At 38.8% G+C, this 18,888-nt stretch overlaps 1 protein-coding gene across 1 annotated transcript in view; it reads left to right on the top strand.

Moving 5' to 3' along the window:
- Window positions 1-16,862, top strand: part of ADAMTS3 (ADAM metallopeptidase with thrombospondin type 1 motif 3) — a 278,590-nt gene extending 261,728 nt beyond the window's left edge. The window contains exons 18-22 of the mRNA XM_055588775.1: window positions 3,597-3,762; window positions 6,839-6,971; window positions 9,564-9,771; window positions 11,477-11,594; window positions 16,303-16,862. Coding sequence (XP_055444750.1) covers window positions 3,597-3,762; window positions 6,839-6,971; window positions 9,564-9,771; window positions 11,477-11,594; window positions 16,303-16,862 — 1,185 coding nt within the window. The remainder of the gene's footprint in view (window positions 1-3,596; window positions 3,763-6,838; window positions 6,972-9,563; window positions 9,772-11,476; window positions 11,595-16,302) is intronic.
- Window positions 16,863-18,888: the final 2,026 nt, after the last annotated feature.

Raw genomic sequence — 18,888 nt, 5'->3', positions numbered from 1 at the left:
GCAGCAGCATACTTTTTGTACACTGAGCATTAGAGATGTTAAGTTGCCAAGCATTTAGTTTACCTTGCCTTCCTTAAAAGCATCGGGTTTTATTCTGTCTGGCAGTTAATTTATTGTCAGTTTCCACTGATCCTTGAAGGCTTGGTTTTCCTTTCTGAGGGTTGATCTATTTCAATTTTGTTCTTATTCTTATGTCTTGGCTTTCTGGTGCCTTAACTGCATACCTGAAGTGTTAGGGAGGCCATGAGAGCACCTAGGGCCCTCATCCCTGCCTGTGCTGAGGTACCTCTGTCCTGCTTCCAGCCCCATGGCAGCCACTCATTGGTAGATAGCATGGTTTCTTGGCCTGGGCATGCACAGACCAGTCCTCTGTGTAGAAAACCCATGCAGCTTTCTGGACCACCCTCTCTGAAGCCCTCCTTTCTTTGGTGCCGTGTCTCTGAAAGTCCCAAACTCCCCCCTCCTCCTCAACTCAGTGAGACACTAACTTGGCTAGGGTTCCTGCTCTCCATACCAGGGTCCAGACCTGGCCCTGTCCAGAAGCCAGTACTTAACATGTTACTCTCCTCATGGAGATCATTATCCTTTGCCATGTTATTCATTGCAAGAAAAAAAATTCCCTCAAATATTGTATCCAGTTTTATTATTTTTAATATCAGGAAGGCAACTGTATTACTTCCTCATGAATGAAAGCAGAAACGATCATTTTGACTTGAAAAATATTGTTAGATTCTGTATACCAAACCAATATTTATTGAATTCCCTATAAAAATATTATACCAATCTAAAATAAATCATCTCACTAAATTTCAAATCTTTTTTCATTTGAAAATTATTTCTCTTTGATAAAGTGTCTATTCAGATCTTTTGTCCATTGTTAAAGTAGGTTGCTTTTTTCTTTTTAACTTTTCAGAGTTTTTATATATACTCAATATATAAATCCTCTATGAAATGTGATTTTTTAGATATTCTCTTCTAATATGTAGTTTCTTTTCCTTAGTAGTGTTTTTCATAAAGAAAAATATTTTAACTTTATTGAAGTCCAGTTTATCAATTTTTCCTTTTATGGATCAAGACTTTCTTATTATATAAGGTTGTTTTTTTTTTTCTTTTCCTGATCCAGGATCAAAATTCTTTTTCTTCTTTTTATTGTAACTTTTATAGTTTTACATTTAACCATTTTAATTTTATTAACCATTTAAGCTAATTTTATACACACTTTGTCTATGTTAGGGTCTTAGTTTTGTACATGGATGTCCATACATTATCTATTCTTACATAACAGATCACCCCAAACTTGGTAGCTGAACACAAGCAACATTATTATCTCATAGTTTCTCTGGGTCAGGAATCTGGGAATAGCTTCCATGACTAGTTCTGGCTCAGGGTATCTCATGAGGATGCTCTCAGCTGAGGCTACAGTCACCTCAGGGCTCCACTGGAGAGAATCTTCTCAGTTCCTGGTTCAGTCACATGAGAGTTGAAAGCCCTTGGAAGACTGCTCCCAGGCTTCTTCACGTGGATGCTTAAATAGGATGCTAAAGTGTCCTTATCACATGACAGTTGTCTTCCAGAAGTGAGTGATTCAAATGATCCAGAAAGTGAGAATGCAACCAAGACAGAAGTCAATCTTTTTAACCTAACCTTAGAAATGGCATCCTTTCACATCTGCTGCTATTTGCTAGAAGCAAACCACTGGTCCAGGATCCACTAAAGGAGAGAAGAATTAAGCAATTAAGCTCCACTTCTTGAGAGAGAGAAAGTGTCAAAGGACCTGCACACACATTTTTTAAGCCACTGCAGTGTCCAGCAACATTTGTTGAAAGCAATGTCCAGTCTCCATTAAGTTCCCTTTTCATCTATGTCAAAAGTTAATTACCCAAATTTATGTGGGCTTATTTCTGGACTCTCATTCTGTTCCATAGGTTAAATAATTTTATAGGAAAATACATATCAGTCAAATTTTATTTAGATTATTTTAAGTTTAATTAGTTGGTGATCAGAAGCTCTATTTTACTCATATGTAATTACATTGCATTCTTCTCTAGCAGCACAGGTGTCTGGCCTCGGAGCCTTCTTGCAGGGCTTCGCCAATAATATTAGAGTGACCCCAGGGAGCCATGTATAATTGATACAATCCTGTAAGAACTACATGAATGTCAATAAAAAACTATTTATAAAAAAGAGTGCTTTGCTAGAAAAGATAACATAAAAAGCTGAGAATATACTTGCAAAGTTTATTATAAAAGGATTAATATTTCTATTGCTTGGATTACATGAAACAAAGAATATGTATAACAATAAAATAAAGAGGATCTGACATGAATACGCAGTGCATGGTGGACAAAATACAAGTGACTAATAAACTTAGGAAAATTAGTCTTTACTATTTATCAAATAAATTGCAATTTAAACAACAATATTTTGCCCATTCAGTTAACAAAGAGGAAAATGATTTAATATGCTGTGCTGAATGGGAGCACCTTCATATAATCTCATTATGAAAATAATAATTGTTTTAACTATTCTGAAGGGCCATTCACTGGTCTGAGAACTATAAAAATGTGTTTGTACCCTTTACCACATTAAGGAAAATCAGAAATTATCACAAAAGTGGGGATAAATTTTAATCAAAATATAGATATTAATTTTTCTGATTAAATAAGGTACACTAGGATTAAATGGGCTGCCCAGGTGGAATAGTGGTTAAGGATCCACCTGCCAATGTGGGGGATGCTGGAGACCTGGGTTAGACCCGTGAGTCAGGAAGATCCCCTGGAATAGGAAATGATTACCCACTCCAGTATTCTTGCTGGAGAATCCCGTGGACAGAGGAGCCTGGCAGTCTACAAAAAGGCTCTACAGAGGAGCTTTTGTAGTCCATGGGCTGCAAAGAGTTGGACACGACTGAGTGACCGAACATGCACACGTGCACTACGAGTAAACACTATGCTGGCATTTAAAAAATATTTTATATTTATATGAATATATATATATTTGAAAATATTTATATTTTCAAAGAATATTTACTGTCTTGGGAAATGTGTGACATGTCAAGTGAAATAAGCAAGACCAGAAAAGTATGTATGTATACATATACACACACACTCACACACACACACATATGCAAATATCTTGAGGTTCTATCCCAAAATAATAAAAGTGACTTTAGTTTTCTCTGGTTTAGTGGCATTATGGATGATTTTTATTTTCTTTATATTTTTTCATGATGTCTATATTTTCTGGATGGAACATTATTATCTTTATCACCATAACAAAAGTCTACTGTAAAGAGTAACAATTAAGTGCACTCAGGAGTTATGTAACTTGAGGAATTGACTTTTAAATTTTAAAATAAAATTGAATTTTATTGTATTTTTTTAAACTTTTTAATGTCAAGATACTTTATATATTTGCATTTTTTTCTTAATCAAGACATACCTGTACTTTAGTGATAGAAAGAAAAAAACACTCTATTTTTAGAAACTACTTGAAAGTCTTCCGGTTTTAATAAGATACGTATTCTGAAATATTTGTAATTTTTCATTCAAATTAAAACTCAGGCGATTTACATATCTATTTCATGTATACATTAGATTATACCTCAGGAGAACGATACCCGCTCTAGCCTGACATATAAGTACATCATCCATGAGGACTCTGCACCTACAATCAACAGCAACAATGTCATCCAGGAAGAATTAGATACTTTTGAGTGGGCATTGAAGAGCTGGTCTCAGTGTTCCAAACCCTGTGGTGGAGGTAACAAATTGAACACATTTATTATACTAAAATGTAATTCATATAAAAGCCAATCTTCTTCCTTCTGCCTTAAGGATTGTGTCTAACTGAGGATACAACCTGAGAAACACCAGACATAACCAGAACTTAAAGCATTTTGACTGAAATCTCAGGATCTACAAATGATAGGAATCCATTCATATCAATAGTAGACCTTAAAATTCCTTGGCCCTTTCCCCTTGTCTTATATCCATGCAGTGGTACCCTTAGTCACTTTATTCTTTCCTAACTCTCCCAAACCTCAGTGTCTTTTGGTTCTTACCTTCCTTCTCCTCCACTCTTACTTTCCATACCTATGCATTTCTTTTCAGCATTAATAATGAAAGAGCTCTTAGTTGCGCTGTGTACCAGATACTACTTTAAGTGTTTTATACTTTAATGATGAATGGCTCTAAGAGGTTGGTACTATTTTAACCTCTGTCATACTGATGGGGAAACCGACACACAGGGAAGATCAGCACTGTAAGATACAAACCCGTAGGTAGCCTGGCTTCTTCGTGCCTGTTTGTACTGCATTCTGCTACCTGTCTGCTCTCTCTCTGGAGTAGGTCCATTAAGCTCATCTCAAAGTTTCTCAGTCTCTCCCATTATCCGTTCCTCTAGTTTGGAACAACAAGTGCTCCACAATGGAGCTAGCCTACACAGAATTCTCTCATCATAGTAACACTTAATAGTTGAAAACAAGAAATTATTCATAGTAAGGACTGCCTTGGTAAATATTTATACTTTTAAATTCAAAGGTGTATTTTTAAAGGTTTTTCTCTAGAAAGGACATAAAATGTTTTTAGGTAATTATTTAAAATGTCACTTTATGTACTTTCTTAGTGGTTCAGTGGCTAAGACTGCACTTCTACTGCAGAGGGCACAGGTTCAGTCCCCGGTCAAGGAACTAAGATACTGTGTGCCACAGGTGTGGCCAAAAACTAAATAAAATAAAAATGATACTCTATCTACCACAAAAATGATTATTTAATTTGGATCTACTGCATCTGCCTGCAGTACAGGAGACCCAGGTTTGATCCCTGGGTCAGGAAGATCCCCTGGAAAAGGAAATGGCAATCTACTCCAGTATTCTTGACTGGAAAGTCCTATGGAAAAAGGAGCCTGGCGGGTTATAGTCCTTGGAGTCACAAGAGTTGGATATGACTTAGTGACTAAACCATCACTGCATCGTCAACATCTACTTGGTCACAAGACTTTCAGATACACCTTTTTAATATCTACTAGATCTATTCCTCCCTCATCAGGCTTCCTTCTCGACTTTGAAAGGGAAGATTATTGCAGAAGTTTCCTAACTAGCCAACTAAATTTGATTTTCTTCTCTTCATTTCTAGGTAATTTCTTGAATGGATGAATAAATGAATGAATGAATGAGTAGAACTATATTCCCTGATTCAGATCCTTCATTCTCTCAATTTGTTACCCTGAAGACAAAACATAATTTATGTAATATTCTTGACCAAAGTGAAAACCTGAATCGAACCATTATGAGACAGATAAACCCAGACTGTGGGACATTTTACAAAACAACTGGCTTATCATCTCAAAAATATTAAAAGACAGAAAGAGATTAAAACTATTCCTGATTAATTCCATGACTACTAAATGCAGTGCATGATCTTTGATTGGAGAAACATTTTTATAGAGTACATTATAGGGCAATTGATAAATTTTGAATATCATCTTTATATAATAGTATTATATTTGGGTTAAATATTCTGATTTTAAGAGTATGTTGTGGTTGTGTGGGGAAATGTGCTTGTTATGAGCTATATGATGAGGTATTTGGAAGTGAAGAATCAGAATGTTAGCAACTTACTCTCAAAAGGTTCAGCAACATTTTATATGTAAACGTATATGTGGTACTGGTTTAGTTGCTAAGTCGTGTCTAACTCTTGGGATCCCATGGACTATAGCCTGCCAGGCTCCTCTGTCCATGGGATTCTCCAGGCAAGAATATTGAAGTGGGCTGCCATTTCTTTCTCCAGAGGATCTTCCCAACTCAGGAATCAAATCCAGGTCTCCTGCATTGCAAGCAGATTCTTTACTGATATAATTTGTTTATTATATGTTATAATTAATATATATGATGTAAAAATATGTATATCAAATATGCTGACATGGTAACAAAAGGTTAATCTAGGTGTAAGGCATATTCATTGTGCTTTCCTTATACTTTTTTAGATTTGAAACTTTCCAAAATTAAAAAATTATATATATATATATATATATATATATATATATATATATATATGTTTTTTCAACGTCCAAGTTGGTGCCTGTGGAGACCCTCAATAACTCCCTGGATAAAGTCTAAACATTTGTCTGGCCCACAGGTCTTTTAAGATCGGATCCCATACTTCAGCCATTCAAAGAGCCCTGCAGTTTTCTATGTCATTTCATTTGCTTGGAATATTATTCTGCTTCATTCTCTTTGTTGTTGTTCAGTCTCTAAGTCATGTCCAACTCTTTTGGGACCCAGACACAGATACTGGAGTGGGTTGCCATTTCCTACTCCAGGCGATCTTCCTTACCCAGGGATCGAACTCATGTCTTCTACAGGGGCAAGCAGGTTCTTTACCACTGAGCCACCAGTGAAGTCCATGCCCTTTACTGGTGCTGTCTGAACTTGAGGATTCTGCCCAGGGAAGTGCTGATCTTGTAAACATTCTCTGTCTCTCCTCCAACTAAGGTAGAGAAAGTCCCCTCTGTGTTCCTTTGCCGCCCTCTACAGTCAATTATTGACATAGCTTTGTAGAAGCCTATGTCACTAGGTATGACATAGTTTTCCTATCTGACTATCTTACTAGACTGTATTTCAGGATCTAGTTCATTAACAAGCATGCAGTTGCTATTTAATACTTATTAAAGGATTTTTGTTGATTTTTATTTCATTATTTAATTTGCTTCTGGAACTAGACCACCTAGAACAGTGCCTGGCTCAATAAATACTTGATGAATGAAATGAATGAATAAATGGTCAAACAGGTGACAGAATGAATAAATGATTAAATCAAACATATATTTGCCTTCTCAGGTTTCCAGTACACTAAATACGGATGCCGTAGGAAAAGTGATAACAAAATGGTTCATCGCAGCTTCTGTGAGGTCAACAAAAAGCCAAAACCTATTAGAAGAATGTGCAATATTCAGGAGTGCACACATCCACTGTAAGCATTTATTTGACCTATCCTTATATATCAAGGAAAAAAATGAAAGGGATTTAAATGTCATTAGCTCTTTTTAGTTTTAATTTTTAGTCAAAGCTAATACGTGTACCTGCTTACAGTGATCAGATCATTTCATAGGAACTATACAAACCTTTAGTCCCGTGTTTTTTAACCATATTTCTGCTTCTCGCTTTTACTTCTGCTTCTCTTCTTTATTGAAGTATAGTTGATTTACAATATTGTGTTAATTTCAGGTGTGCAAGAAAATGATTCCTTTTTTTTCAGATTACCTGACTTTATAGGCTATTACAAGATATTGAATATAGTTCCCTGTCAGTCAGTTCAGTCAGTTCAGTCTCTCAGTCGTGTCCGACTCTTTACGACCCCATGAATCACAGCACGCCAGGCCTCCCTGTCCATCACCAACTCCCAGAGTTCACTCAGACTCACGTCCATTGAGTCAGTGATGCCATCCAGCCATCTCATCCTCTGTCGTCCCCTTCTCCTCCTGCCCCCAATCCCTCCCAGCATCAGAGTCTTTTCCAATGAGTCAACTCTTCACATGAGGTGGCCAAAGTACTGGAGTTTCAGCTTTAGCATCATTCCTTCCAAAGGAATCCCAGGGCTGATCTCCTTCAGAATAGACTGGTTGGATGTCCTTGCAGTTCCCTGTTCTACACAGTAAATCCCTTTTGCTTCTCTATTTTAGGTATAGTAATTTGTATCTCTTAATCCCGTACTCTTAGTTTATTCCTCCTCACCTCCCTTTCCCCTTTGGTAACCATAAGTTTGTTTTCTATGTCTGTGAACCTGTTTCTGTTTTGTATATAGATTTGTTTGTATGTGTGTGCTGTGCTTAGTCACTCAGTCATGTCTGATTCTTTGTGACCCGATGGACTGTAGCCTGCCAGGCTCCTCTGTCCATGAGGATTCTCCAGGCAAGAATACTGGAGTGGGTTGCCATGCCCTCCTCCAGGGGATTTTCCCAACCCAGGGATCGAACCCAGGTTTCCCGAATTGCGGGTGGATTCTTTACCATCTGAGCCACCAGGAACTTGACTTTATCCTTCTTGGGTCTGCTGAGTTAATTACCATATGTCCAGGTTTCCCTGGTGGCCAAAAGTACCTGTAAGTATGAAGTATATACCTCTCATGTAATACCTATCTTCAAATGAGAATCACTATTGAAGTCTTCAAAACTGAGTAAACTTTCTCAGTTGCCACCATTCATTTTTACTGTCAGCTGACAAACTAGGGCAATTTTAAACTCTGAAGAGCAAAAACGGCCAAGGTTTTAACTTGCTTATATTTTGATGCTGCATATATGGGCTTCCCAGGTGGCTCAGTGGTAAAGAATCTGCCTGCCAATGCAGGAGCCACAATACCTAGGTTGGAGAAAAAACTGGCAACCCACTCCAGTATTCCTGCTTGGGAAATCTCATGGGCAAAGGAACCTGGTGGACTACAGTCCATGAGGTGATGAAAGAGTCAGACCTGACTTAGTGACTAAACAGCAACAACAACAAGCTCCATATATACAGAAATTTTAAAAAATGCAGAGAGAAAGTAACTTTGGAAAGGACAAATAGTATGCTTCCATTACATTCTGACAGATTGATTAACTGGAGGTAATCAATGGTGACAACCCTTTGGGATATATGTAATGAAGAACTGTCTGTAATAGTGTATCCACAGCTAATTTGGAGAGTGCTGGGACACTGACATTGAATTTGGATGTGTAATTTGGGAATGTCCCCGAGGAAATCTTTTTAAAAATATCTGCTTGGAAATGTTTCTATCAGGTATATTCATGGAAGCGGTTTCTGCTCAGGCACACAACTTTTATCAGGTCAAAAAGGGCCTATATGAAGAACAAAATTTTTCAAACATTATGGGTATGTCAGGTAGCCTTCACAGCAACAACCATAGAGATGGAACAGTAATCTCAGAATATTAAAACATGAGTAAAGTCATGAAGTAATGAAAAAGCAGCAGCAGTCAAATCAGTTTGTCATGGCAGGGACCAGATGGATCCTTTTTATATTTCCTATGAGATATTTAACACCCTGAGGCAAAATAAGTTCATTGGTATCATATTTTTAGATTCCACATATAAGTGATATCACATGATATTTGTCTTTTTCTGACTTACTTCACTTCCTATGATAATCTCCAGGTCCATCCATGATAGTGTATATGGTATTATTTCCTTCTTTTTTTGATGAGTAATAGCAATCAGTATACCACATCCTGTTTACCAGTGGGGGCTAGTTTTGAAACATGCCTGAATCTGAGGGGAAAACCTTAAGATGAGTTTCCAAAGCCCTCTGTAGATGATCCTTTTGAAAGAGAGAAGGTTGTTTCAAAGTCACCGTGGAGACAGAATACCAAGGCCTAACAAACAGAAGTGTCAGATCTATTTTTGTTAGAAAGTTCTGAGACTGATGCATCCATATTTCTGAAGTTGCCTCCTGGGTGGTACCTCACCCAGAGAGCAGAAAAACCTAGGCTTCCGGTGCCGGTGCCGGAAGGGACGCACGGTGCACCGGGGTTACCATGGACAATGTTAACCCCTCACCCCCACCCCTGCAGCTGGGCGGCTGAAGAGTGGGAGCACTGCACCAAAACCTGCGGCACTTCCGGCTACCAGCTGCGCACGGTGCGCTGCCTCCAGCCGCTCCACGACGGCACCAACCGCTCGGTGCACAGCAAGTACTGCGCGGGCGACCGGCCTGAGAGCCGCCGGCCCTGCAACAGAGTGCCCTGCCCGGCCCAGTGGAAAACGGGGCCTTGGAACGAGGTGTGTGAACTCTGAGGGGCCGGGGGGTGGGGGGGGAGTATGTGTGTGCAAGCATGTGAAACGTATTTTAATTTCACTTCTGTATCAGGTGGGCTTTGTGTGAATGGAGAAACTGTCACATTGTTTGGAATCACTAAGCACCTGGGCATATTAAGAAAAAAATGATATTTTAAAACAGTGTTTGCATATAAGATTCATTGATGGGGGCAAACCACATTTGGATGCTTTGGAATACAAAGTTGTCTAAAAGGTGACTGATTTTCTAATAGTGTTGACCGTACTGTCCTCCTAGATGTGTTTCAAATCCCTAACCTTGAATGCAGGGTCCTGCCCTGTTTGACACCGCATTGCTTTGTGTGTGTGTGTGTGTGTGTGTGTGTGTGTGTTATAATTGAGGTATAATTGATACAACACTACCTTAGATTCAGGTGTACAACTTAATGATTTGGTATTTGTATACATTGCAACCAACAATAAATAAATAAATCCCATGATAACTCTTCTTAATCTGTCTTCCTTTATTCCACCTCTTTGTCCCAGTCTGAGGAAACTATTCACTGTTCCAAAGACCAGCTGGTTGGAGCCTCCTGCCTTCTGGCTGGCTTGCCCTTCTCTTTCTGTCTATCTGACTATCTGCCCATCATCCATCAAGGCTCAGCTTCATCGTCCAAAATACCATGGGGTGCCTTTTCTGCAGTCCTTCTTCTTCATTCCAAAAGCAGAAGCCTACCAATGGCTTGCTGATCACGGCAGTGTATCATAACTCCTGTCTTTGAGCTTGTGCTCAGCACTAGTCCAACCATTTCTCAAAAAAAAAAAAAAAGTACTTCGCTTCCCCAGTGCCCAATTGCTGCCTGTCTGAATAACGTCTGTTTGGTGATTGGCTGAATCAGTGTCTCGGTCCGTGTATTAACCACAAATCTTTGATGTTTCTAAAGATTCCAAATAAGGAATTATGGGGCCATAGAAGAGTGGCTAGGAGGACAGGGACTCAAAAAAGCAGATAGAGAATGAAAGAGGAAGTGGAGAACAGACCCAGGATGGAAGGAACAAGCCAATGAAAGTTATCTGCACAGGACTAGAAGAACTCACCTTTCACTCTCTTCAGAGCCCGAGAAGAAGCCTTCTTCCTCTACAGATCCTACCTAGATCAATAGCACGGCTGTTTCTGGGCTTAGTTTTAGAGCAGTTAGCCCCTTCCTTAAATAAATGAATAGGTGGGAATAGAGTAGTAATAGTTCCAGCATAGCACATGAGTCAGTTTGCCATCTGTAAGGAAGGTGAGAGAGGGGGAAGCTCAATCTGAGATCCACTCCCTGAAAATGGACTCCACCACTGGTTTTAGGAACCTGCAGAAAGTGTTAACACTGTAACAATGACTTCTTCAGCATCAAATGCTTCCCAAGTGCCAGACTTACCTGCTGTACATACATTGTTTCCTTTGCTTCATTTACTCCAGCAATTCTGTGAGGCTTTCAGAGAAAGAACAATGTTCCCAGGCTGGTGAAGGATGGAGCCAGGTTATAAACAGGATTCTCTGTCTCCAAAGTCACTGTAACACTGCGCAGCAGAGAAAGAACCCCAGAGCTGTGTATGCATGTGTGCTTGTGTGTGCATATGTGTGCCTGAGTGTGTACATGGGGAAAGGAAGAAAGGCAGTCTTGGTGGAGTAAAACGTCTACAATCATAGCCCTTGTTTCTGTAGTGTTCAGTGACCTGCGGTGAGGGAACAGAGGTGAGGCAGGTCCTCTGCAGGGCCGGTGACCACTGCGATGGGGAGAAGCCTGAGTCTGTCCGAGCTTGTCAGCTGCCGCCCTGTAATGGTAGGTGTGACACTGATTGATTTCACTGCTCTGACCATGGTTAACTTTTTTCTTTATTTTGATTTTTTAATTAATTCATTTATTTTAATTGGAGGACAATTACTTTACTGTGATGGCTTTTGCCATACACGAACAAGAATCGGCCATAGGTGTACATGTGTCCCCCCATGCTGAAACCCCTCCCCACCTCCCTCCCCTCCCCTATTGCTCTAGGTTGTCCCAGAGCATCGGCTTTTAGTACCCTGCTTCATGCATCAAACTCGCACTATGACCATGTTTTTGAGCCTCAAAAAAGGAGAATTTCCTCTGGGGACAAGCTCTGGAATTTTCATTTACTTATTGAAAAATAACTTTAGGAAAACATATTTGAAATATTAGCCTAATACAGTTCTTTAAGATGGGTGTCTGAGGCAGTATCCCCTCCATTTAGTTACCATCACCACTGCAGCCTCCATGGTCCCAGTCGACGGTAATGCTGGGGTGAGGGCCTTATCATCCCACATGAAGTTTCTGTCAATCTGTGTTTCTAGAAGAAGCTGCTTATTTTCTCTCTGATTTTCTTTATAACTTCACATTATTGTTAAAGGCATAATAATGCAGAATGTTATGCAATGTTTTACTAAAATTATTCAGTTGAGACATGCAGATGATAAATGTCATTCACAAAGCCGTTTCCAAATGCATCCATATCCATGAAAGTGAAAGTCACTCAGTCATGTCTCTTTGCGACCCCTTGGACTATACAGTCCATGGAATTTTCCAGGCCAGAATACTGGAATGAGTAGCCTTTCCCTTCTCCAGGGGATCTTCCCAACCCAGGGATTGAACCCAGGTCTCCCGCATTGCAGGTGTATGCTTTACCAACTGAGCCACAAGGGAAGCTCAGGAATACTGGAGTGGGTAACCTATCCCTTCTCCAGTGGGTCTTCCCAACCCAGGAATTGAACCCAGGTCTCCTGCATTGCAGGTGATTCTTTACCAATTGATCTATGAGGAAAGCCCAAATATTCAACAAATGTGCTTGCAAAATAGGCACCTTGTACCTAGGCTAAAATTTACTTGACCTATTCCTTCAGTATTGCAAAAACAGAGTCTCTTTTCTTTATTTTAAAGTGCAGATCTTCCTCAATTTACAAGAGAGTTATATCCTGATAAACTTTTTCTGAGTTGAAAATGCATTCAGTCAAAAATGCATTTAATACAACTAACTTACAGAACAGGGCTTCCTAAGTGGCTCAGTGATAAAGAACCTGCCTGCCAATGCAAGAGATGTAGATTCCATCCCTAGGTGGGGAAGATTCACTAAAGGAGGAAATGGCAACCCACTCCAGTGTTCTTGCCTGGAGAATTCCATAGACAGAGGAGCCTGGTGGGCTAGGGTCTCAAAGAGTCAGACATGACTGAGCATGCATGCATATGTCATCACATGTGCACAACTTACTGAACACCATACCCTAGCCTTAAACATGCTCTTAACACTTATGTTAGCCTACACTTGGGCAAAATCATCTAACCCAAAGCCTATGAACAGTTGTCTGGGTACCGTGTGATTAAAAGTTGTTTGCCCTGGTGATCACCTGACTGACTGGGAGCTGCGGCTGCTGCCCTGCATCACGAGAGGATCATTCCACTTATCACTAACCCAGAAAAGATCCAAATTCAAAATTTGAAGTACAGTTTCTACTGAATGTATATGGCTTTCATGCCATTGTGAAATCCATAAATCAAAAGTAGAACTGTCATGAGTCCGGGATGTCTGTATAATTCAATTTGCTGTTGTAATAAATAGCATATATTGGATGGTTTCAGCTTCTATAACTCTGTCTTCCTCTTCTTCCTTTTCTGTCACTCTCTCTACATCTGCCTGTGTGCTGTCTGTCTCATTTTGTGTCTCCACTTCACTCTCCTCTCATTTCCTCTGTGAGTCTCACTCCCCATTTCTGATTTGCCGTCACCTGCTGTTTGTGGGTCGCTCACATTCTGTGTGCACCACACGTTTTTTTCCACTCACTTTTTCTTCTCTCCCTCTCTCACTCACTCTCTTCCTCTCCTAGTCTCCCTCCCTGCTCCTCATCTCTTTCTTTCCCTTTCCTCTTCTCTCTCTCCCAGTGTCTTCCTGACTCTTCTTTTTCTTCATTTCCCTCTTTTTCTCCCTGATACCCCTCATCCTTCCCTTTCTGGCACATGTGTCTAAAAGTGTCTTTCTTTCTCCTCCACTTTTATCTGTCCTTTCCTCCCCTCTCCCTGTCTCTGCCACTACTTGTCTGTCTCTCCATCTTCCCATCTCTTCCCTATCTCTTGTCTTCCCCGCCTTCTTTCTTTCCCAACTCCCGGTGTCCCTTCCCTTCTGACTCTCTATGGCTGTCTCTCTCTCCCTTCCTATTCTCCCATTGCCTGTCTAATCTTCCAAAGTAACCTTATGAATTATTTCTCTGCATATTTCCCTTTGCTAATGTAGGGTGGCATGAACAAGTATGACCATGAGGGGGAGACAAAGGACTTATGTACTTAATCATTTTTTCTCTGGAAAGTACATTTGAAAGTTCAAAGCACAAGTCAAAGCCAAAATAACAAATTTACCTACTCAGAAGCTGTAAAATTTACTGTCACTGTAGTATTTTACTCTTATATAACTGTTACTGTCAGAAGGCTAAACACTTTGTGAGTAAGCTTTATTGACCTTAATAACTGGTAGAGCTGTATATTTCTGCAAATATGCCCAATTGTCAGCAGATATGTGCTTGATTCTCTTCCTTAATCCAAAAGAAAATATTATAGGCATAGAAAGACATAAGCATAGAAAAAATAATTTGGATACAATAAAGGATTGATACTTGACATAAAACCTATTAATTTGCAGGGATTTGCAACCTAATTAGGATTACAACCTAATTCTTTTCTAGCACGAGATATTCAAATGCATCATACTGTATCATAGGCGTGTAAATGTCAGGCAAAGACAAGTCATCTTAGAGTTTAGGAAGTGGACATGACATTCTAACTCTAACAAAGGTGATAAGGTTTCATCTTTACTGGTCTTGCCAACTGACCCTCCTTTTTTAATCCCCCCCTCAAACTTTAAGAAAAGGGATTCAATTTCTTTGGCAAGTTATATAGCAAGTTCCTTACCTAGCAATGTAGAATTACCCAACATTACATTGTCATTGTGATTGTATTACATAAATGCCACAATTTATAATTCTTTGCATTTATTATTTGGATATGAGATCAGTATTCTGTGTTGGATTATGCACATGGCCTCTGCATAGAATATGTCCTGGAATGGCTAAAAAGAAGTACAGACTTTTTATGAACTCAACGTTTGGATTTTTTGAAATCTAATTCTTACAACTTATGATTAATAAAATTTTAAAATAATGGAAATAGTATGTAGAAACACACCTACCAAGTGTTTTATAAGTGGTACTTAGTATTCTTTAAAGTACTGTCAATTTGATAAAATTAACCGTGTATTATTCATAAGAAAGTTGGCACGTTACCCAGATTTGTGCTTTCAAATAACAAATAACCTGAGAACATTCAATGGTAAACATGAAACCATTGCTTCACTCTGGAGAATATCCTCTGAATCAAAACTGTATCATGATTTTTCTTTTAGTAATATAGTTTTAAGATTTAATATGTTCCAACAGATCTTTAGTATTTTTTATTTTAAATTTAAGCTTAATATAGAGACTGCCGCTGCTACTGCTGCTAAGTCGCTTCAGTCATGTCCGACTCTGTGCGACCCCATAGACGGCAGCCCATTAGGCTCCTCCGTCCCTGGGATTCTCCAGGCAAGAACACTGGAGTGGGTTGCCATTTCCTTCTCCAGTGCATGAAAGTGAAAAGTCAAAGTGAAGTCGCTCAGTCGTGTCTGACTCGTAGTGACCCCATGAACTGCAGCCTACCAGGCTCCTCTGTCCATGGGATTTTCCAGGCAAGAGTACTCTATCATAAAGACAGAAGTATCATAAAATTTAAAAAAACAGATGCCTCTCTGTATCTTAAAAGTATGATAAATCCAATATTCTATTTTCTAAAATCAGAAATACATTCCTAAGAAGAAAAAAATACCCTCGATCTGAAGACTCTTGATGGGAATGTGAAAGTGCTGGTCAATTCAAGTGCTTTGCACAGAGAGAACAACTTTTTTAAGCAAATTTATTCTACTATTCATATTTTAACTCAAAGGCTCATGTGGAAAACACCCATCAATGTTAGATCTTAGTTAAATCTTTTTATATTCATAAATGATTTTCATGCTTTTCCTCCTTTTATTTATTTTTAGCTATATTTATTTTATATTTAAAATGAAACATAGTTGGCATACAGTATTATTTCATTATGTAATGAGGACCACAATAAGTCTGTCCCCATACAAAGTTATCACCATATGACTGGCCATATTCCTTATGCTCTGTAGGACATCGCTATGGCTTATTTATTTTGTAATTGGAGGTTTATACCTCTTAATCTCCTTCACCTATTTTGCCCCTCCCTTAGCAACCACTCCTTTGTTCTCTGAATCTATGATTCTGTTTTTTTTTTTTTTTTTTATATTCCACATATAAGTGAGTTCATACAATATATATCCTTTTCCGTCTGTCTTATTTCACTTAGCATAATGCCCTCTAGCTCCATGCATATTGTCCACCGTTTATGTTTGGACATATGTCTTATTTTGTTTTTCTTTGAATCTCTGTAGATGAGCCATGTTTGGGAGATAAGTCCATATTCTGTCAAATGGAGGTGCTGGCACGATACTGCTCCATACCAGGTTATAACAAGTTATGTTGTGAGTCCTGCAGCAAGCGCAGTAGCACCTTGCCACCGCCGTACCTTTCAGAAGCTGCTGAAACTCATGATGATGCTATCTTTAACCCAAGTGACCTCCCCGGATCTGTCGTGATGCCTACATCTTTGGTTCCGTACTATTCAGAGACTCCTGCTGAAAAGAAGAAATCTTTGAGCAGAATCTCTTCCATAGCAGGTCCAAATGAGCATGCTGCTTTCAGGCCAAACAGTAAATCCAATGGTGCTAACTTATCCCAGAGGCAAGCGCAGCCAGCAGAAAATGCAACTCTGGGACCGGCCTCCCCACCCACCAAGAGTGGCCACCTCAGCTCATCTCCACAACTGGCTGCTGCCCGCTTCCCTGCAGCCAGTGGTTCCATAGGTGCTTCTTCTCAAGCAAGAACCTCAAAGAAAGATGAAAAGCTTATTGACAAGAGACGTCCGCTAAGATCATCCACGTCGGAAAGATGAGCAAGTGAAGCCATAAGGCTCGACGTCGGTGAAAAATCTGGAGGACCTGCCTCTCTCCATGGTGCATACAGCTTGTTTAAAGTGGAACTCTCCGTAAATCATCAGCTCATTTTCTCTGTGAGTGGAAGAAAAAAAAGTGCTGGTTCACTTTCTAGTTGCTTTCGTCCTCCTTTTGTTCTGCCTCGACTCATTTACCAGAATTCATTGGAAGAAAGCACCAAAGATTATTGACTGGAGGAAAGTAAGTTGCTAGGTGTGTGGGTCATTTTCTAAAGCAGGAAAGGGACTGGAACCAATTGTGCATATCAGCTGATTTCTTTTTTAATTTTAAAAAATTACAGTAAAAAGAAGAAAGAGATGCCAATGGTTTACACTTTAACAAAAAGTTTTGGAGCAAAGAATTCTTAGACTTGTATTCCTATTTATCTATATTAGAAATATTGTATGAGCAAATTTGCAGCTGTTTGTGTAAATACTGTATATTGCAGAAATCAGTATTATTTTAAGAGATGTGTTCTCAAATGATTGTTTACTGTATTACATTTCTGGATGTTCTAGGTGCCTGTCATTGAGTATTGCCTTATTTGACCTTGTATGAGTTGATTTTCAAAGGAGAATATTACAAAGAAGTTAGAATTGCAGCTACTGACAATACAAAGGGTTGTGTTATGTGGTTCTGTTTGATCAACAATGTGACACTTAAATTAGAGAAAAAGCATAGATAAGCTGCAGATATTACTTTCCATCCTTTAAATAAAGAAGAATAAGATTAGTGTCTTAGCATACTTGTAGTCATGGAACAGAGACCAGTAAATGAGCCCATGCAAGACAAAACAGAAACCTTTTTAGCAGGGCTTCAATAGACACCATTGATTGTCCTCTGTTCTTGTGTTGTTTTTAATCGTCCCATTGTTGACATATACAAATGTGTATACTCAATGTACTGTAATAATAATGAAAAATGTTCTGAGATCATTTGTATGTTGGTAGCTGAGAAAAGCATCATGAAACTAGATTAACACTCAATAGAGCAGGGCTGTAGGGCTCTAGAAGCAGGTTCAAGAAAGTATTTGTCAATGGTTGCGATATTTATTTTCCGCATGGTTCATATTCACATGCTCACAACCACAATGCATCTGACTGCAATAATGTGCTAGTAATTTATGTCAGTGATCAGTTTACTTACAGTGAAGCCAGAAATTCCAGGGAGTAGATGTAAAGTATCTGTATATAGAATTCAGAACTGAAGATATTTATTAAAATTTGATTTTTTTTCTTCATAGTATTTTTATGTAGTAAATATTTTCTCTAATACCAATGACATATTTTGGTAAACTAGAGAGACATAATTAGAGCTGCATGCTTTGTTCTGTACATAGAGGAGAAATTTAAGCAAAATAAAGCAGCCAAATCAAAGAACTAAATTTGAACAAAATTGATGTTATGCAAACCTTTTGCAATTTTAGAGGAGTTGATGCAAAGTTGATAACTTGTTCCCCTTCAATGAAACATAAAATTGTATGGGCTCAGACAGCTAGCTGTTTAACGAAATAGTAAATTAGAAATACCAGAAAAGAAGTATGTGAAAGAAATGAGTATTTCACGAATTACACTTGAAAGGAAAAAGAAAGATAAATGTTGTCAGCATAATGATTTTGAAGTCAGTTTCTGAACCATCTAAAATGTAAATATGTTAACCTCTCAACACAGAAAATGTGCAAAAACTTTTTGCATTTTAACCATGGTAAAAAAACAGCTTCACCTATTGACTCTATACCTCTAAAGAATCGCTGCTACTTGGTGCAAGACTTTTGAAGGTCAAATGAATTAGGTGAATTCCAGATTGGAAATCTCTGAGCCTCAAGCAGAAATCTTTTTTTTTTTTTTTCCCTAAAATTTCAGAATGAAATTCTCTCTAGTTCGCTTGCGTGTGCATGCATCTAGTCCACAGGGGATTACAAAGAAAGCTGGTCACACACATACACCTCTCATAAAGATGTATATATTCATTATACTTCTGATCTTT

Source organism: Bubalus kerabau, chromosome 7 (assembly GCF_029407905.1).
Source record: "Bubalus kerabau isolate K-KA32 ecotype Philippines breed swamp buffalo chromosome 7, PCC_UOA_SB_1v2, whole genome shotgun sequence".
NCBI classification, from domain to species: Eukaryota; Metazoa; Chordata; class Mammalia; order Artiodactyla; family Bovidae; genus Bubalus; species Bubalus kerabau.
Note: the sequence above shows the minus strand (reverse complement) of the source record. Positions and strands in the feature narration are given on the sequence as shown.